A 17,305-nucleotide genomic window follows, 5' to 3' on the forward strand; every position below is an offset into this window, starting at 1 on the left:
GAAGTTCTCTTTCAATCAAGATCCAGTTCAAACTGAATTTTTCCCAGTCCAGTGTTTGGCCAGCTCTGCCATTTCGATGACGTGCTGTAGGATCCTACACGTGTGGCAGTGATAGACGTGCTAATTTTGTCCAGAGTTTCCTCCATTCCAAAGAAACTGTTTGATCGTATTATTATATCCAAATAACAACTGCTGCAGAATACACAGTGGATCCATGACAGTTGTATAATTTATCTGTGGGGCTATAATCATCTTTCCTGTTTACCTTCCCCACAGTGTGAGTTGTATCCTGCTCTGATTATCCAAATTAACTTTTGATTTTATCTAATAGAATTTCTAAATTAGTGGCAATGATCTCTGAAATATTGGGATTTAATTTGATTCCCATGCATTTCATTCCTTTAGACAGCCATTTGAACTTCAATGAGGGCAATAAATTAAGGAAGCAAGCTGAAGATGTTGGCATGGCTTCTTTGGCTTATGGCATTTAATTTTGCAACCAGATTATTTAAAAATCCACCTCCAATAATCCTAATAGAGAACAGGAGCATCATTGCACCAGGTTTCTTGACATTTGGCTTTGTGGTGTTTGCATAATCTTGCTGACAGACAGACAAAGAGCAGTAAAAACATACCACCGCCTCAGCTTTGACGTAGCAGAGCGAGAAGGGACCAAGTAACCAAGCTGTTTTCACACACATGTCAGGACATTTTTAAAGGATCATCTATCAAAGACGCTGACAAACAGTGCCATCCTGACGTTGTTCAGCTTATGCATTATTTTGGACGGCAGTAACACATGTAGTGTTGAATGAGCTGCTTATAAGCCTGTATTCGGTTAGACCCTGAACACAGGGCAGGACTTCAGCAGCCAAATGCAGTCCCTGCTGCCATGCTAGCTGCTGGTAGTAAATTCCTCCCAAACTGACAACTGGCTAAGCTGCCTGAAACCACACAGTAATAATGAGTAATTCATCACATTTTTCAAGTAAGTTACCCAGCAGTGGCTCTTATATAATAAAGTATTAGCATCTTTCAGACACTTTTCTCTCACACAGTCTTTTTCTTCTTCTGGCATCTGTCATAGCTTGCTCTCTCCTTTTTTCTCCATCTTCATCAGTTTGGCAAAACTTTGTGTGGGACTCTCTCTCCTTTCTTTTAAACACACACACAGACACACACATGCACACACACTTTCTTGTCTATGTGCTTAGTTTCTTCCTTTCTGCAGTCTGTCTCACTAAATCTTCTCCTGTCTCACTTCCTTACTCTCACATTCACGCCAGCGTCTCTCCCTCTCTCCCCCTTTCTCCCACACACACACACAGATTGAAACTTTACCCCTCCTGCAGACAATGAGGCCAAGCTGGCCTGTCAGTAACTCTCTGGCGGCAGCTGACGAATTAGGTAGCTTTGCTTCCCAGACCTCTCCGGAGTTGATCTGCACCTTAACTCGCGCGTGTGCGCTCACGCACTCACTCATGCACTCTCCAGCGCTAATCTCAGAGTTTTCCTGCTGTATTTTTTACCTTGAACTCAAAAGTCCCTGGATGTCAGGATGTTAAATTTCAGTATGGGTCTACTGTAAAAATCTCATGTCTTCATTTCCTTTCTCATGCAGCGAATGAGAAGGTGGAGGATATCAATAGCAGCCCCAGGAGCCAGTCGCAAATGGTGAGTGCATTTTAGCCTAACTCTTATATTGTTTTAAAGCACTGTTGCATGAGAGCGGCTTGTTAATGAAGAGTATTTATCTGGTAAGACAGATTTGGCAGCATTTAGGAGATGCCCTCATCAACAGCGACTGACAGCATTATAAACCTGTGGATATAAATATATTAACAGAGACAGTGTTGTCATGAGCAGCTCTCACTTCTATTTGGATTTAAGTGATCAAGAGCTAAGATAAAGTAATGGTTTCATATATTATTTGAGTGAGAAAAAGTTACATTGTATAAAGTACTCACACTTGGTTTGAGTTTGCAATCTGTTGGTTTTGTGCTGATTTTTAAATGCAGACTGACTAGTTAGCAGTAGTAGTAAAACTGATTCAACTAGTTCCCTTTATAATACGCTTTGCTGTTGGCAATTCTTTCACCACCTCTTGTATATGCAAAGTCTCACTTCTCCTGAACCCAGCCACAGATTTCTAACAGTAAATAAGAGTCATATATGATCAGAGCCCCTCATGACTCTTGTTTTTCTGGTCAGAAAGATGGTGATGACCACTTTAACCGCAGTTGACCAACTGACCAAAAACAGTTTCATCTTGGACTTCTTTGCCATTTTGAAAAATCTGTATTTCTGGCTGCTCTGTGGCTGAGTGGTGTTGGCAGTGTCGTGTTTCCCCTCTGTTAATGAGATGACGGCTGCATAACCGCTGATTTTCGTCACTGTGAGATAATTACCCCTCACTTTAACCAGAGTTGACTAAGTGTTTATGTAGTGTTGGTTTGCCCTTGGCATTTGCCCTCCTGCCATTAAAAGTGACTAAAGCAGTTTTAGCTGCTCTGGCTTGCTTTCTTAATAAAACACTGGGGGCGACGAGTGTGTTTGGTCCCAACGGCGTGTGTCCTCTGTGTGTCAACCTTTGTCATAGGTGTACCACAGTGTCTCTTTGTGCTATTTTCTCATATGGATCAATTTTAACAGATGGACTTCCACACAAGGCAAGAACATTTATTTGATAAAATCACTGTTTCTTCCCAAAAGCATCCCATTACCAGAATGAACCGAAACATATTTCTACAACTTGTTTCACACAGCAGTTTTCAGCTGTTCCATGGTGAGTCCAGCTGTGGTGAAAGCAGACTGTGCACTATGTTGGAAAAACAAGTTTAAAGAACCAGGAAGGAAGAAAACGTTAGAGTCATCAAGACCTTGCAGACCCCTAATGTGTGTGAGAGTTCACTGTGTTAAAACCTGCAAAAATAAAACTCTTGCAAATGTATTTTTCTTGTCACATAAAATGATTCTAGTCCTGCCTGGAAACAGCTGAATCCAGACTCTTGCACTGGTCACTAAGGGCAAGCTTCTGCAGCAATGCAAGTATGTGTTTCGATACGCCAGCGTTCGCTCCGGGTGTTTGTGTGTGTTCGTGCAGTTTGCTCTTTGTCCCAGTCGCTTACTAAGCCCATTGATCCACCACCTGCTCTGACTGCAGAGGGTCTGGCCAGCTTGGGAAAAAGAAGTTTGAGGAAGCACAGTTGCTTATAGAGTGAGTGAGAAAGGAAGGAAATATCTGTCACGCACATACAAACAACTCTACAACGATGCAGCCACCTAGCAGTGTTTGAAGGTTTTTACAATGGCAGATACTGTAAAATAGCAGCTTGCTAATTAGGATATGTGAAATCATGTTAATCTTACATTTAAATTACGTGTTAAGCACAAAGCACTCTAAGCACCAATGTGTGTAAAGTGAAGCAGGAGTCTGTTAAGTTCACGCTAACCTTCATGGTCAGGTGGATGCAGCTTCTATGATTTTGTCTTTCTTTTCATGTACAGTTAAATTTTCAGGTCCCGTTTCAGATTGTAAAAGACTCAAAGTATTGTGAAACAACGCTAATAATCAGTTCTTACTTCATTAAAACTTTATGAAAAATAAAGTTAATTAAAGCTGCAAGCAGCGTTATGAGGGCCCTCGCACCCCCGGCGCGTCGAGCCACGCCCAACACCTGAAACCAGCACGTCCGATCTGATGTCACATTGATGGAATTCATGCATTTAACCACCAGCTAACATTTCATCTCATTCATTCATGATTAGTTAGGCGTCCCACTAGGTGGCGCTCTATTACTGACAAATGGCATAACAAACATTTCCGAGCTCGAGTCTCATCACGCCTATGACCTTTGGGAGAGATTGAACATTGTGTTTTTGATTGACAGCAGATTACTGCTTTTTGGCGAGTGATTGAAACTACGTGCCGCCATTACCACCCCATTTCCCTGAATGCAAAAAGCTTCGCAATTTAACATCACAAAGGTCTTTAGATTCCACACACTGGAGATCGCATCAATCTGATGAAATCCCTTGGAGGAGTTCGTCAAAGAACGGTGCCTGAAAAGAGGGGAAATTGTTGCCAAAATTGCACATTAATTTTAAAATGGCTGACTTCCTGTTGGATTTGGGATATTGCTCCAAGAGACTTTTTTGTACATCTTAATATCTTCCATAAGCTTACCAGGTTTCAGACTCATACATAAAACACAGAGCAGGGGCTGTGGTTTTGAAATTTTGTAGGGGGCGCTGTGGAGCCATTTTGGGATATTCAATGAAAATGATCACATAGCAAAAAAGCCCTCATCACATTGGAGGTATGCACCAAATTTCAAGACTTTTTAAACTTTCCAAGCCCCTGAAAACCCACTTCATTGTTCATGGTGAACAGCGTTGCCACCAGGGTGCGCCGTTCAGTTTAAAGTCACAATTTTCGCACTAAAGCATCATGAAGGACTGATTGTGATATTCACCGCTTTTGAGGTGGCCACGATGAACCTGTGAAAATCAGTACAACAAAATTAAAGCCATGACATTTCCTGTTGCCACTAGGTGGCGCTGTGCGTATTCCCGACAATGGGCACATCAATCCGTTCAGGGCGGGTCTGACATCATGCCTGTAAAGTCTGGTACTGATCAGACTGGATTTCATTGAGTTATACCAATTTGTTTCTTCATGGCGTGACATCAAAGTTCGCCATTCTGCTGGGGTCACACCCTTTCGCGAAAACTCACAGTTTTCACTGTAACCCAAGACCAACTTCTTAAGGCTTTCCTGGAGAAATTTGAGGCTGCAGATGTCACCCATCACAATACTGTACCCCAAAGTGTAAAACATGACATTTCCTGTTCCCACTAGGTGGCGCTGTCCCTGATGTCAAATATGGCAGTTGAAATATGTTCAGGGGTGGAGCCTTATCATATGTGTTCACTTTGGTCAAGGTCAGAAAATGTATGACAAAATGAGAGGCAATAAGATTTTCATGGCGAGACATCGAAATTCGCCATGGCGCCACGGCCTCACCATATTGTGAAAACTCAAAAGCTCTGCAATTTAACATGGCCCAGGTGTGTAGTTGACACTGACCAAAGATGAAGCTTATACGACCAAATCCCAAGGAGGAGTTCGAAAAAGTTCGAGGCATGGAACTGGCAAAATTAGAGCCAAAATGTCACCTTCACGTCCAAATGGCGGACTTCCTGTTGGGTTTGCGTCAATGGGCCCACAGACTTTTGTTCGTCTTGGCATGATACACATGTGTGCCAAATTTCATACATGTAGCTCAAACGATGTGGTCGTAGGGCTGCATTTAACAAGGCATAGGTGGCGCTGTAGAGCCATTTCCCAGTGCTCATATGTAAAACCATTAAAATACACAATTTTTCACCAGACCTGGCATGTGTGCAAAATTTCATGAGTTTTTGACCATGTTTAGGCCCTCGGAAAGGCCGTTGTTTTGCCTGAATAATAAGAAGAAGAAGAAACGGAGCAGATACAATAGGGCCTTCGCACTCTCGGTGCTCGGGCCCTAAAAACAGAAGTCACAGTCTAATGTGTGTGTTCACGTAGCAGTGATCAAGTCCAGGTTTGCCCATTGGCTGCTTTATGTTTTGTCTGTATGAACATGATCCCAGATTGCAAACTGCTTTTGCCTTGGCTTCACCAAATGAACTGTATTACCCTAAGAGATAAATGTGATAACACTTGAACATATGGTGGCTTTCCGAGAGCAAAACAATGTTGTTTGGGTTGCCTATCCTGCGAGCTCGACCACTAACATTAATTTGAAACATAAGTTACTCACTGACAACTTTTCCCCATATCAAGCTATTTTTTTCCTCACTCTTGGCTGTGTATTTATGACATGAGCTGTGAATTTTGGAAATCTGCCACTGGCCACCTTACACCTGGAGCTTAAACGCCTTGGCCAGAGACATGACAGTAGCAACAGCTGTCAGTGGAGGGACAGATGAGTCTGATTTACTTCCTCTGCACAGCTTTTCCCCCTCATTTGGGACTTTAGGCGGTGATCCTGGAGTCACAAGCCTGTTTCTCTAACTGGTAGGTCGCTGGCGCTCTGTCGAGTGGAGCGAGGCCAACTGAGCAGCTGCTGGAAGATGATGAACAGAAACCAGCACGACATCAGCATCTGCAAGCTCGTCTGCTAATCTACATACATAATGCGCTCTTTTTTTTCCCCTCTAAATCCTTGTTCACAATACAAAAAGGGCCACAGGTCAGTTGAAATCCAGTCACTTCCAGCAGTTTGTTGTTTTGTTACAAACAAAAAATGTTGTTGATATTTATTTGGTCTTTGAAGTGAATTGTGTAAAATGTGCGTTTCATAGTTATCTTCTACAAACAGTCAGTACAGTCCAGTCATTTTCCCCCTTCTCATGTTATTTCATGCAAGCATGCTTTATCATACAAGTGAAGGGTAAAATTTAAAGTATATTCCATTGAGTATAGATTTCACAGTCTTTGCGTTTCGTGTTGACCTCTCACACTGGAAGTCCCTTTCCATCGCCCCTGAGTTCTTGGCCCTTATAATTACAAGACTAAAGGGTATTACCTTTGACTGCTCATGGGCTTGTGGGATAATATGCTGAAGAACAGTGGAAGTATGAATTATTAGAAACTCTTTTCAAGTTCTCTTCACTGGTCTAATTTGCTCTCATTAAGAACAATATGTTAAAGAGTCTGATCTTTGATCGCCTTACTAATACAGTGTATAACAAAAGCCTCCATTTATCTCATGCATAACACTGAAATGGAGATGGAAATAGCACAGCTGAAGCACAGTTAAGCTTAACCTTTTAAATAATACACTTGAAGTTATAGTTACACTTATTCTCATGTCTCTTATATCCTCTTTTAGATGCTTTGATCCTGGACTTAATCATTTTAATAATGCATACAGATTCCTTTTTGTCACTTGCAGGTGAAGCGAAAGCAAATTATATCAGACCTCTACTGTGGCCACATCTGTACTGTAAAACAAATGCTTCCAGGAATGGAAAACAGTTTTCTTGTTTGTTAATATGTTAGTTAATACAGAGTAGTGCTAGGCTACCTGACCATACCATCCACTACTGTATCCAGCGGGCTACTGATTTCAGCCTCAGAAGGAACATCTGCAGCCACTACAGTACCCAGCAAAGATAATGAGAGATTGTAACAACTGGGTTTTAATACTAAGAGGCTGTCAACCCAACAAAGTGCACTTTAGTTTCTTTGTTAACCTGTTTTCTGCTTTGTGATAACAATAGAGAGTAGAAACTGAAGGTTTGGGAATTACCAGTTTCGTTTTTCCCACTATAGTCTTCACCCCAGTATACTTGTAGTGAATTGAATGCTCTTTTCATTTTTGAATCTGGGAGACATCTATCTGCTAAATGCCTGTGATGTCAAGCTGTAAATGCATTCTGTGGATTAAAGGGCTCACACAGGGTTTTTGTTCATCTCCCTCACCTGCGGCATGCGCTGCTCTCCCTCTGTCATGTAAAACCTCATGCCCCCTGACAGTGCAGTTTCTCATAATTGTACAGACATCTAAAGAAATTAGATGCACACCCAGGTTTTTGAATTGAGCGAGAGATTCTCTTTTTTTTTTCCCCAAAATTATTTCTCAGAAGAATCGAGCTCAAACACGAGAACGGCAGGCGAGGGATGGCAGAAGAGGCCCATTCAGCAGAAAATATTAAAGCCTTGCAACACTAATCCACTTCATTATAGACAGACATCATTAGCAAACCACTGAGTGCTTCCTTGCAATACGGATGACTGTGCAGTTTGACTTTCTCAGGGAGTGTGTGTGTGTGTGTGTGTGTGTGTGTGTGTGTGTGTGTGTGTGTGTGTGCGCGCGCGCGTGTGTGTGGCTTCCAGCGACCTCAGCAATGGATGTCAGGAGAAAACAAACATGAATGAATACAAAGATGCTGAGCTGCTGCATCAGTCAGGAGAAGGTTGTCCGGGCCCTGGTAGGAAAGATTCCATCAAACAACTCACCAAGCTAATCAACTCGTTCGTACTGCTTTTCATTTGAGCTATTGACTTTTCAAGTGTGTCGTGGATCATGTTTAGACTGGCTATTGGCAGCTCTGGACCTCCCTCAATATTTTTAGTTTTCACAATGCAAATTTTTCTCTTTTGATTAATTTGAAGTGATTGCGTCAAACTGCAGTACACAGTCAGATTTTACTGCACTGCATGTCTGCTAGAATACAGTGCATTTCACTCTTCAGGAAAAAGAAATCTGATGTGATATAAAAAGGCTGCTACTCAGACAATTTTTGTCTTTTTGCTTGTCATTTTTTAAAGTGCTTTAAAAAGCACAATATATTGTGAGGGAATGTAAGCTCCTCTGACTGGTATCTGAAGTACTGTTTCTATTTAGTGATGTGCAACAGACATTTGCAATTTTTTAATTACATAAAAACAAATCATAACCATGAGATTTCTGTGCTGTTAACCTTTAAAGAGTGCTCAGTTTGAAGTAAACACAACAGCTTAAATTAGTCAAATGTTCAGCTTAAATGTCGTGGCGAACATGCTCAGAATGGCTACACTATAGTAGAAAAGTTGCTTCCTTACATTTCTTAATAAATAATAAATTCTTGATGCACTAACAAACACATACACTGTCTAGCTGAAGCTGGTTTGCTCAAAGTATTTGGTCATTAACTAAAGTATTAGACAAAATAACATTATTAGCTGAGTGCTGCTAGATGAGCAGTTAAAAGATAATGATCGTTTTTAACTAACTACCCACTCATCCAATCACTGATGCATTTCGGTACCCGGAACAATACTGCTTGCATGGCACAAATCTATGCAGTCAGTGACTACAAATCTTATAAATGAACCAGATATGATTTGATCAGCATAGTTATTTACAAATGTATACTTTGAGCGTTTTAGCCTTTCTCTCATGATTAGACTGGGTGTGTGCTGCAATTCAGGGTTAACTGCATCGAGGGTTTCTTGGAGACTATAAAAGTCCACCAGTTTCATCTGGGCTCCATCTGTTGGCAGCTTGCACACCAGCCAGACGCAAGGACGAACAGCACGAGTCGCTCAGTGGCATTATCTTCACTGGCCTGACGCTTCATCGTCGGCACAGCTCGCTATTAATCTCTGCTTCTAATTGATTGTGTTCCTAATTTGAGTTCCTGGCCTGGGTTCCTGCTAAGCAAAACCAACTGGCATTTGTGTGACAGTATTTTTCTGGTCTTTGATTTGATTACAGCAGCCCTGGCTGTCAGACGACTAACCTATTATGAGAGTCATTTGGTCTGGAAATACACTGACAAAGGGATGATGGGAACTCAGGGTTTCTGAAACATCCCTGATGTCATTTTGCATGCCCGGCGACTGGCAGCGAGTAAAGGAGGAGGAGGCAGATGGCCCGTTTAAGCTGCTGAAGCTACATCCACACCGAATATATTTCATTCTTATTGTTCAGTCTGTATGCCCTGATGGCAGAGCGGGTAGAGAGTGACTAGAAGGGTTCACATTCCAATTTTTACCCATAGGACAAACATCTAAAACACATCAATAAATACCTTCTGCATCAAAGGCTGAGGTAACACCTTTGAGAATAATAATAGTAGTAATAATCTTTTCAGAAGAGGGTTGCACCCAGGATCACTGTACAGGGTGCACACTCAACTAGAAGCTAACATTTGCTGGAACTACATTTGATATTTGAAATATTGTGTTTCAGAGTGGCACTGATCAGTGGGAAAAATCACTACTGTAATTTTGATCAGCAGTAGTGAACTAACTAATCATCATCACACAGCTGTGCAACACATGCTTCTACTTTGATGGGCCATCAAAGCCAAAACAAAGTCACACACGTGACGCAGAGCTTATATAGAAACCTCTCAACCCGGTTTCACAGCAAAACATGTATTAGAGATGCCGGTCCACCGTGTCCATTTCACGCTTTGCCTCTTCAAAATATAAAGCAGATACGAATGCAGAAGCTGCATTACCAGCAGGGGGAGATATATTTAAAGCCACAAAGTCGATAGTGAGCAAAAAACATGAAGTACAGTCCACGCCTTTAATCGTCAGAGTCCATTAAGCAAGGGAGCTAATATGTCTGTTTAAACACTTTCCTGTGATTATTTTCATGTTGGCTTGAAATAAAATATCTCCCTCAGCTGTTGCCACTGAAACTTACTGCAACTGCTACTGCCTATTACATGCTTTGTTGTGATATCGGGTTGAACCTCTGGGTATTTGCGCCACTTATAATTTTAGAGGCATCTTTTGGTGTTTCCTAATCTTTATAATTCATCTATGTAACGAGCTAATTTTGTCGTGTTCATGTGGACGTCTGAGGAATTGTTTAGCTTTTAGCAAAGTATGCATTCACAGAACTAGAAATCTAGTAAGAGCAGGTCTTTATAAGTGAAATAGTGAAAATCTGCAATCTATTTCAGGATGACTAAATCAAAAATAAACTCGGGACCAAAGGTCTAAGTTTGATCTAATTTTTACTGGATCAGGTGCAGAGACCCAAATGCCCCAGCATCTGTGCTTTGATGAACAATATTTGCTTATCTATCTCTGCTCTTTATATGTGTTGAAGCATCCGTGTGGCATATGTCTTTTTCTCTGTTGTTTTCTGGGCATCGACGGACCCCCTCACATGGTTGTGGTATAAATGGAGCACCTTGGGGCTCGTTACAAGCTCACTTGTCTCAATTGGAAGCTTTTAATCACTCATTATAGCTGAATGGTATCGGCAAATGTTCTGTAAGGGAGCGAAGAGCTGGCTTGTTAAATGGGCACAGTGAAGCACTGCTAAACTTTGATCTGCCTCAGTTTGTTTCACTGTGAAATACCAGCTGCAACCCTTCTCGACCGACCCGTATTCCCTGTGATTGTTTCAGTTTGGGAATAGCTGTCCTCTACCGATTCACTCACCCTGTCCTTAACCTGTTTTTTGCTTGCATGGGTTTCTTTAATGCTTTTTTCTCGTGTCACTCTTCAATCTGTCTTATTCTGTACGTTTATACCATATGACTCACTGCCAACCTTCAGCTTGTGCTGTTACAGTAGCTTCCCTCATCCACCTCCCTGCCCTCAGTGACCCTTGGCACCTTCCGGAGCCACGGGCTGCATGACTTTGGATGTGTCACTGCTGCAAATGGTCCTTAAGCATCATTTTCATTCCTAGCTGCCTGAACAGAAAGTGGCTAGCTTGTAGTATGCTCAGCCTTGCAAAGGAAAAAGGAAAAACTGTGTTTCACGTGTTTACAGAGTCAAAATTCATGATTTTAGCAGTAGTTTTGCATGGGAGTCATGTGATTCCTATGTTTTCATTCCACTGGCTTTACACAATTAAAAGTAGTGCCCACTCACTGCTTGTACAAGGGAATATTTAAATGTCTTAGCAGTTCTTTGTGATTACAGCTGATTTATCACAAAGTCGGTTCAACAAAGGACCTACTATAACATGTCACATCTCTGCAGATTATTGGGGTTTAACCACAAATGTGTACACCCAGCTTTTGGTTCCTAAACAGCCACACTGTGCTTGTCCTTATTAACCAGTGAAACAGAAAACAAAAAACAAAAACAACAAAAAAACAAAAAAAACAGGACCTGCTGTAAGTGGTGTTATAGTTCAAGGAATTTAAAGTAAAAATTTATGGCCACATTCTGACCACTCCAGCAGACTAAATCATATCTGACATTCAACATCTGTGAAAGGCTGCTGTAAAATCTGCAGCACTGTTTTATCTTCTGTGGCGGGTGAGAAGAGAGAAGATGCTGCGGCGTGACTTCTGCAGCCTTGAGAAGAGTTTCTCAAACCACTATTTTAGGTTCAGAAGCAAAAACACAGCCTTATTGTTGGTACTCGCTTTTTAAGACTCCTGTAAGACTTCTGGCATCACAACTTACTAAGTGGGACCCATTTACATATGTTTTAGGCCAATGAATTATTCCCATTATTATTTTTCTTCTATAGGTTGTTTTATTGTGTTGTCATAAATAGTTATATGTATCAGTCTTTAGAGATATTTGAAATGATTTAAATGAGGACAGGATTAAACGAGATAAGTAACAGAAAGGACATCTAATATGGTGTGCATAATAAAGTAAAACAGACACATTGAATGTGGCGAGTTAGAAGCAGCTTACAGACAGGCATTTTACTGAAGGACAGAACTCTCTCAGCTGATGGAGCAGAAAGAGTGGGTGAGAGAGTGAGTGAATGGCAGCATATTTCACTCCTGCATCACTGCTGCTCAGCAGGTTATACAAACACAGGCCTAATAAGTGAGCATCTTAACCTCACTGACCCTCGCAGGAGAAACAGCCTCAGCCATGACTGGCAGACAAATCTGTCACCTGTCAACAGTAATACCATCCATCATGTTGGTGCCGTTTACCTTCTTAGAGCAGGACTGCAACAGTGAATATGAGGAAGACAAAGGACATACCTGGCGTCAGCCTAAAAGCCAACAAGAAATACTTGTCTTCTAGTCTGTGACAAACACCCTCCGCTCCTCTGCCCTCTTCTGTGTTTGCTTACTCTCTTACACAACAAGAATACTTCTGTTTCTTCTGTCACTCGCTGACAGAGTTATTTGCAAAACCATCAGCTGGGAAGAGGTTAAGTGAGATTGGTTATCTTGATGCCATTCAGTATGTTTAAAAGGTGTGCTCCATTAACCAAATAATGTCACTCCACTGCTTTTCAGCTGGGACTAAAACTCGGAATATTTTAGTCTCGGCTTTGATTAGATTTTTGACTCTTCTTTTTAAAATTCGTCTCTTCTTAGTTTATAGGATTATAAACAATTTTTTTGTTGTTTCTTTAGCTGATCAGCCATTTTTGGAGAAGTTCTTGGATATTTGCATTCAAAATAAAAGAACTCGCTGATTCTTTCCTGATGTCACTGATGTACGATTAGAGTTTGTCCAACTGTGGCTCAGACTGAGCCGTGCCCAAAATGAAAGAAAATAAAAGGGAGAACAGACGGATAAAGGGGGACAGATGAAATGACAGTAGGAGCAATCTTTGTGTGTGCATTGCATCACTGTTGTAATATTTTTTTTATTACTCCATCATTGACTGAAGCGATAATGAGTTTTGACTCAAACAGCGAAAACGGATTTAAAGGGATTAGGCCAGACATTGATGAAGAGACTTTTTTATCCATAAAACATCTTTGTCTGCCTTGCTTTCACTCTCTCACACATGCAGACACACACCCCGTGTGTGCAGCAGATGCACAAAGCCACATGGAAGACCTCCAAGTTATTTGATGCTGTAAACACTGGAAAATGCGCCACCATATTTAATTGAGACATCCATAGATATAGGTTTGTGCTGGCACACACATGTTGATTATACATCATGTGTGTTTACGTGCTGACTGAGCTAGCGCTGCATCATCTTCAAAGGATTTTGCTAAAGCTATATAGTTTTATTTACAGGAATATGGGGTACGATGTGATAAAAATCAGGAACCACTTGAATTGAATGATTTCAGTTTGGTTTTCTTGTGTTAGAAAAGTTTTATGACACAGAGCTTCATAACATTTAGGCTGCTGTGAATACAAACATCACCTCTGTAAGCCTGAGTGAGCTGGATAAATCTGGGTGTGTGAGGTTCACTCTTATGGTGATTTAAAAAATGAGCAACAACCACAGATCTTCAGCTACAGCAGAGAAGGATTTCAGACAGGGTAAGGGATTATGGCGACTGATGTTGTGATCAATATTGCACCAAATGGTTCTTCAGCCAGTACCAGATGAGAGGAAAAATTTCCTTTGCTGTGGGTTTTGACATGATGAGCGATGATCCCTGGATTATGAGACAGAATGCTTTAACCCAGCCTGCCCTTTGCCCATCAGCTACACTAAAGTTCTGTTTCATTTTATCCGTTTTGATTCATTGTCTGTCAGCAGCTGCCTGCTGTGGATGCGTTGATAGTGACAAGATGGGGGTTTAGGACAACACCAGTGGAAGATAGAGTGTCAGACCCTAAATCTGATGAAGGGAGTTGATGCAGAGGTCACGGACAGCAAGAGAACTGGTTTATTTGAAAGAAAGGCTGAGTGGCTCTAAATCCTGAATGTGTGGTGAACCACTCTAACCCGTAGTATCCTTCAGGCCTTGGCTTTTTATGGGGGGGGAAAGAAAAATCATGTTTAATTCTGCTTGCTAGACGTTTGGACTACAAGTGGCCTCTAGAGAGCACAGGGATTTGGCTTTTTATCCATGTAAACCTTTAGATTTCAAAGCAGCAGTGATTAATAAAGTATGTTCTGGCTGTAAAAAGTATCACAACTATGTGTTGTCTCCACAAGTGAGGAGTTCTGCCTCATTACGTTTCATGTGCCAAGAGGAATTAATAGGTACAAAAACAGTCTTTATCTTTTGCCATGTGGGGTGATTGGAAGAAGAGAGATGAACTTTGATACAGGGATTTCTGAGGCAGAGCTAATTTTGTTTAGCTCTAGTTGGTATCGATTTTGGTCTTTTAGAGAAAAGTCTTAAAAGGGTGGCGCAGTGGTTTGTGTCTGCAGGATTTATTTGGATACACCTGAGTCATCAGTCAACTTTCATTACCGTGTTGGGGCAAAAAAAGAATCTCAGCGTCCTTACCCGAGGCTAGCGCGCCGGCAGGGCCTGCCAAGCGGGAGACGGAGGTCGGCGTGCTGTCCGGTCCGGCCTCTCTGCCACTAGACGCAAGCGTGCTGTTCGGTCCTGCCCGCCTGCCGAGCCGCCGGGGAGCCTCGGCTCATTGCCGCCGCTGGACACGAGGGCGGATGGACACCTCCCTGTCGCTGGGCCAGGGGCCGGGGCGCTGATTGCCTCTCCCGATTTCCTGCCGCGGGAGTAAGGTTCGCCGGCCTCAGTCGGGTATGTGGCGGGGCGTGGTCTACGGTGCAGCTGCTGCAGTGGGCCGGACGCACCTGGGCCACATCCGCAATCACGCCTCTCCGGCTTAAACTTGTATGGCCTTACTTTTGTGCCACTATTCTGAGCGCACGTAAAAAAAAAAAAAAAAATTGCAGGTGCAAGTGTTGCATTTTGAGAAATTTATTTTGAGCGAAGAAAAGCTCAATTTGAGTGAACAAAATGTATTTCAGTGTTTGCTATTATCCATACACACACACAATAGCAGCCCCTCTCACCCAGTTATTGCATTTTCATTTTTATGTTTGTTTGTTTGTTTGTTTGTTTGTTTTTGTAACAGTATAAATAATGAAAGGTGGTGGATTAGCCAATTGGTCATGATCAACTCTGGGCTTGACCAATTACAATACATCCCTATTGAGGGGGAAAGGAACGTGATTGGTCCCGTACTTCAGCTAGAATGAAAAAAGGCACAAAGCTGTTCTTCTCTCATTCTCTCCCCTCCCTCTCCTGTTGCTACTTCTATCATGAAACTGATCAGTCAGCTGATCGGCTTTTCTGCCAGAAGTCCCGTCTCTCTTGTTTATCGCCCACTTTGCGCCAGAAAGAGGAAATGCTGCACTAAACAACAGCAGCACGTTCAAGCTTGATCAGCTGTTGTTAGAATTTATTTAATATTACTTTCTAGTATCACAGGTGATGGCAGTTACATTGTAGCCACAGCCACCCTGGGGCGCACTGACAGAGGCGAGGCTGCCGGACACTGGCGCCACCGGGCCCTCTGACCACCACCAGTAGGCAACGGGTGACGTGTCTTGCCCAAGGACACAACGACCGAAACTGTCCAAGCCGGGGCTCAAACCGGCAACCTTCCAATTACAAGGCAAACTCCCAACTCTTGAGCCACGATCGCCCCTGAGCCCCCATATACCAACAAGACAGTGTACATCACTGTCACAACAGCGTTTGTTTTAGTTCGAAGGCTTTATGGTTTTTCGTATAATACCTGGTGGTGTAGTCGGTGATTTTTTGTCAGTTCAGCCTTTTATATTATGTTTAACCCGAGAGACCACCCAGTCAGCTGGTGGGTAACAGGCATCTCCGAAAACGTTAGAGCACTTATGCAAATATGTGACGTCTTGATAAATCGAGCAGATATTTGAAGTTTACACAGAAACATTCTCGCATGAAAATATCTTAAAAGTTTATTTTGTGACCCAGACAGAGTAATATTTCAAACTCCGCCACTATGTGTTCCTCCGCCACTGCCTCGTTTGAGTTTGGGACGAAATGGATTCTGGGATATTGCATTTCGTCATTTCGAGCTGATTGGAGACCAGAACAGCCAACCAGATTTTTTGCATCCAAGTCTGTGATTGGCTGGTTTTGTGGCACAAATATAACGGTGTAGAGAAAGAGTTGAACGCACACGGGCAGAAATGTTGATAGCGCGAGCAACACATGCAAAAAACTGAGGGGCTGCTGTTGTGTGTGTGGATAATAGCAAACACTGAAATTGTCACAACGGGACTGAACGGACTCACGCGCAGGCTCTAGGTCTTGAAAGCACAAGAGTCTTTATTATGATGCACCAGGTGATTATTTACAAAAGTGAGGGGAAAGCCGGGCTCCGGGGGTCCACACACGAACGGGAAAGACACGCACACTCTCCGTCCACTCCTCTTCACACTCGCACACTCTCCGTCCACTCCTCCTCACACTCCACTCACTCGGGTAACACAGGGGTAGGTCCAGGGAATCTGTACACAGAGACACGAAGGGGTAGTTAGGTAAATCGCTATGAAACACTTCTGAAGTCATTGAGCTGGGGTTACACTGACGAGGGTCGGCAACGGTCCAGCGACGAGAAACACAGGGCTGCCGTCTTATAAAGGGGCTGGATCACTCGTGATGAGCCACAGGTGCGTGGGCCAAGGGCAGGAGCCCGCAGGTGAGCTCCGCCCAGGCAGAGGGAGGAGGGAAAGAGGGGAAAGGAGAGAGCAGGAAAAAAATAAAAAAAGGAATACAAAACATATGTAGCCGTACTGAGCCGACCGGGTAGGCACAGGGACCCTGACAGAAATACATTTTTTGAACGCAGCAATGAATTTTTATTCACTCAAATTGAGCTTTTCTTCGCTCAAAATAAATTTCTCATCAAAATGCAACACTTGCACCTGCAAATTTTTTTTTTTACATGCGCTCAATTTTTATTTATTTTTTTTACGTGCGCTCAGAATAGGGCACAAAAATAACGCCATAAACTTGGTGCTCTGACTGTTGTAGGTTGTTGTTGTTGGTATATGTCCGACTGTGAGCTGCAGAGCTGCAGCCGAGGGTGTGAACAGCAACCGTGAATAAATATGTGGTCGGCTCCGTCACTCTCCTGACACAACGCACAAACAAGAGC

General features: G+C 42.5%; 1 protein-coding gene and 1 long non-coding RNA gene across 5 annotated transcripts in view; one reads left to right on the top strand and one right to left on the bottom strand.

Annotated features, from left to right (window-relative positions):
• Nucleotides 1-17,305, top strand: part of nav3 (neuron navigator 3) — a 181,930-nt gene that overhangs the window by 53,383 nt on the left and 111,242 nt on the right. For all 4 annotated transcript variants that reach the window (XM_026148159.2, XM_026148160.2, XM_026148163.2 and 1 more), the window contains exon 3: nucleotides 1,622-1,674. In XM_026148159.2, coding sequence (XP_026003944.1) covers nucleotides 1,622-1,674 — 53 coding nt within the window. The remainder of the gene's footprint in view (nucleotides 1-1,621; nucleotides 1,675-17,305) is intronic.
• On the bottom strand, nucleotides 16,454-16,847 carry LOC113009706 (uncharacterized). The gene is made up of 2 exons (XR_003270236.2): nucleotides 16,737-16,847; nucleotides 16,454-16,655 (listed from the first exon to the last, which is right to left on the bottom strand). It is a non-coding gene; the product is annotated as an uncharacterized LOC113009706 (long non-coding RNA).

The sequence above is a fragment of the Astatotilapia calliptera genome, chromosome 17, assembly GCF_964374335.1.
Source record: "Astatotilapia calliptera chromosome 17, fAstCal68.1, whole genome shotgun sequence".
NCBI classification, from domain to species: Eukaryota; Metazoa; Chordata; class Actinopteri; order Cichliformes; family Cichlidae; genus Astatotilapia; species Astatotilapia calliptera.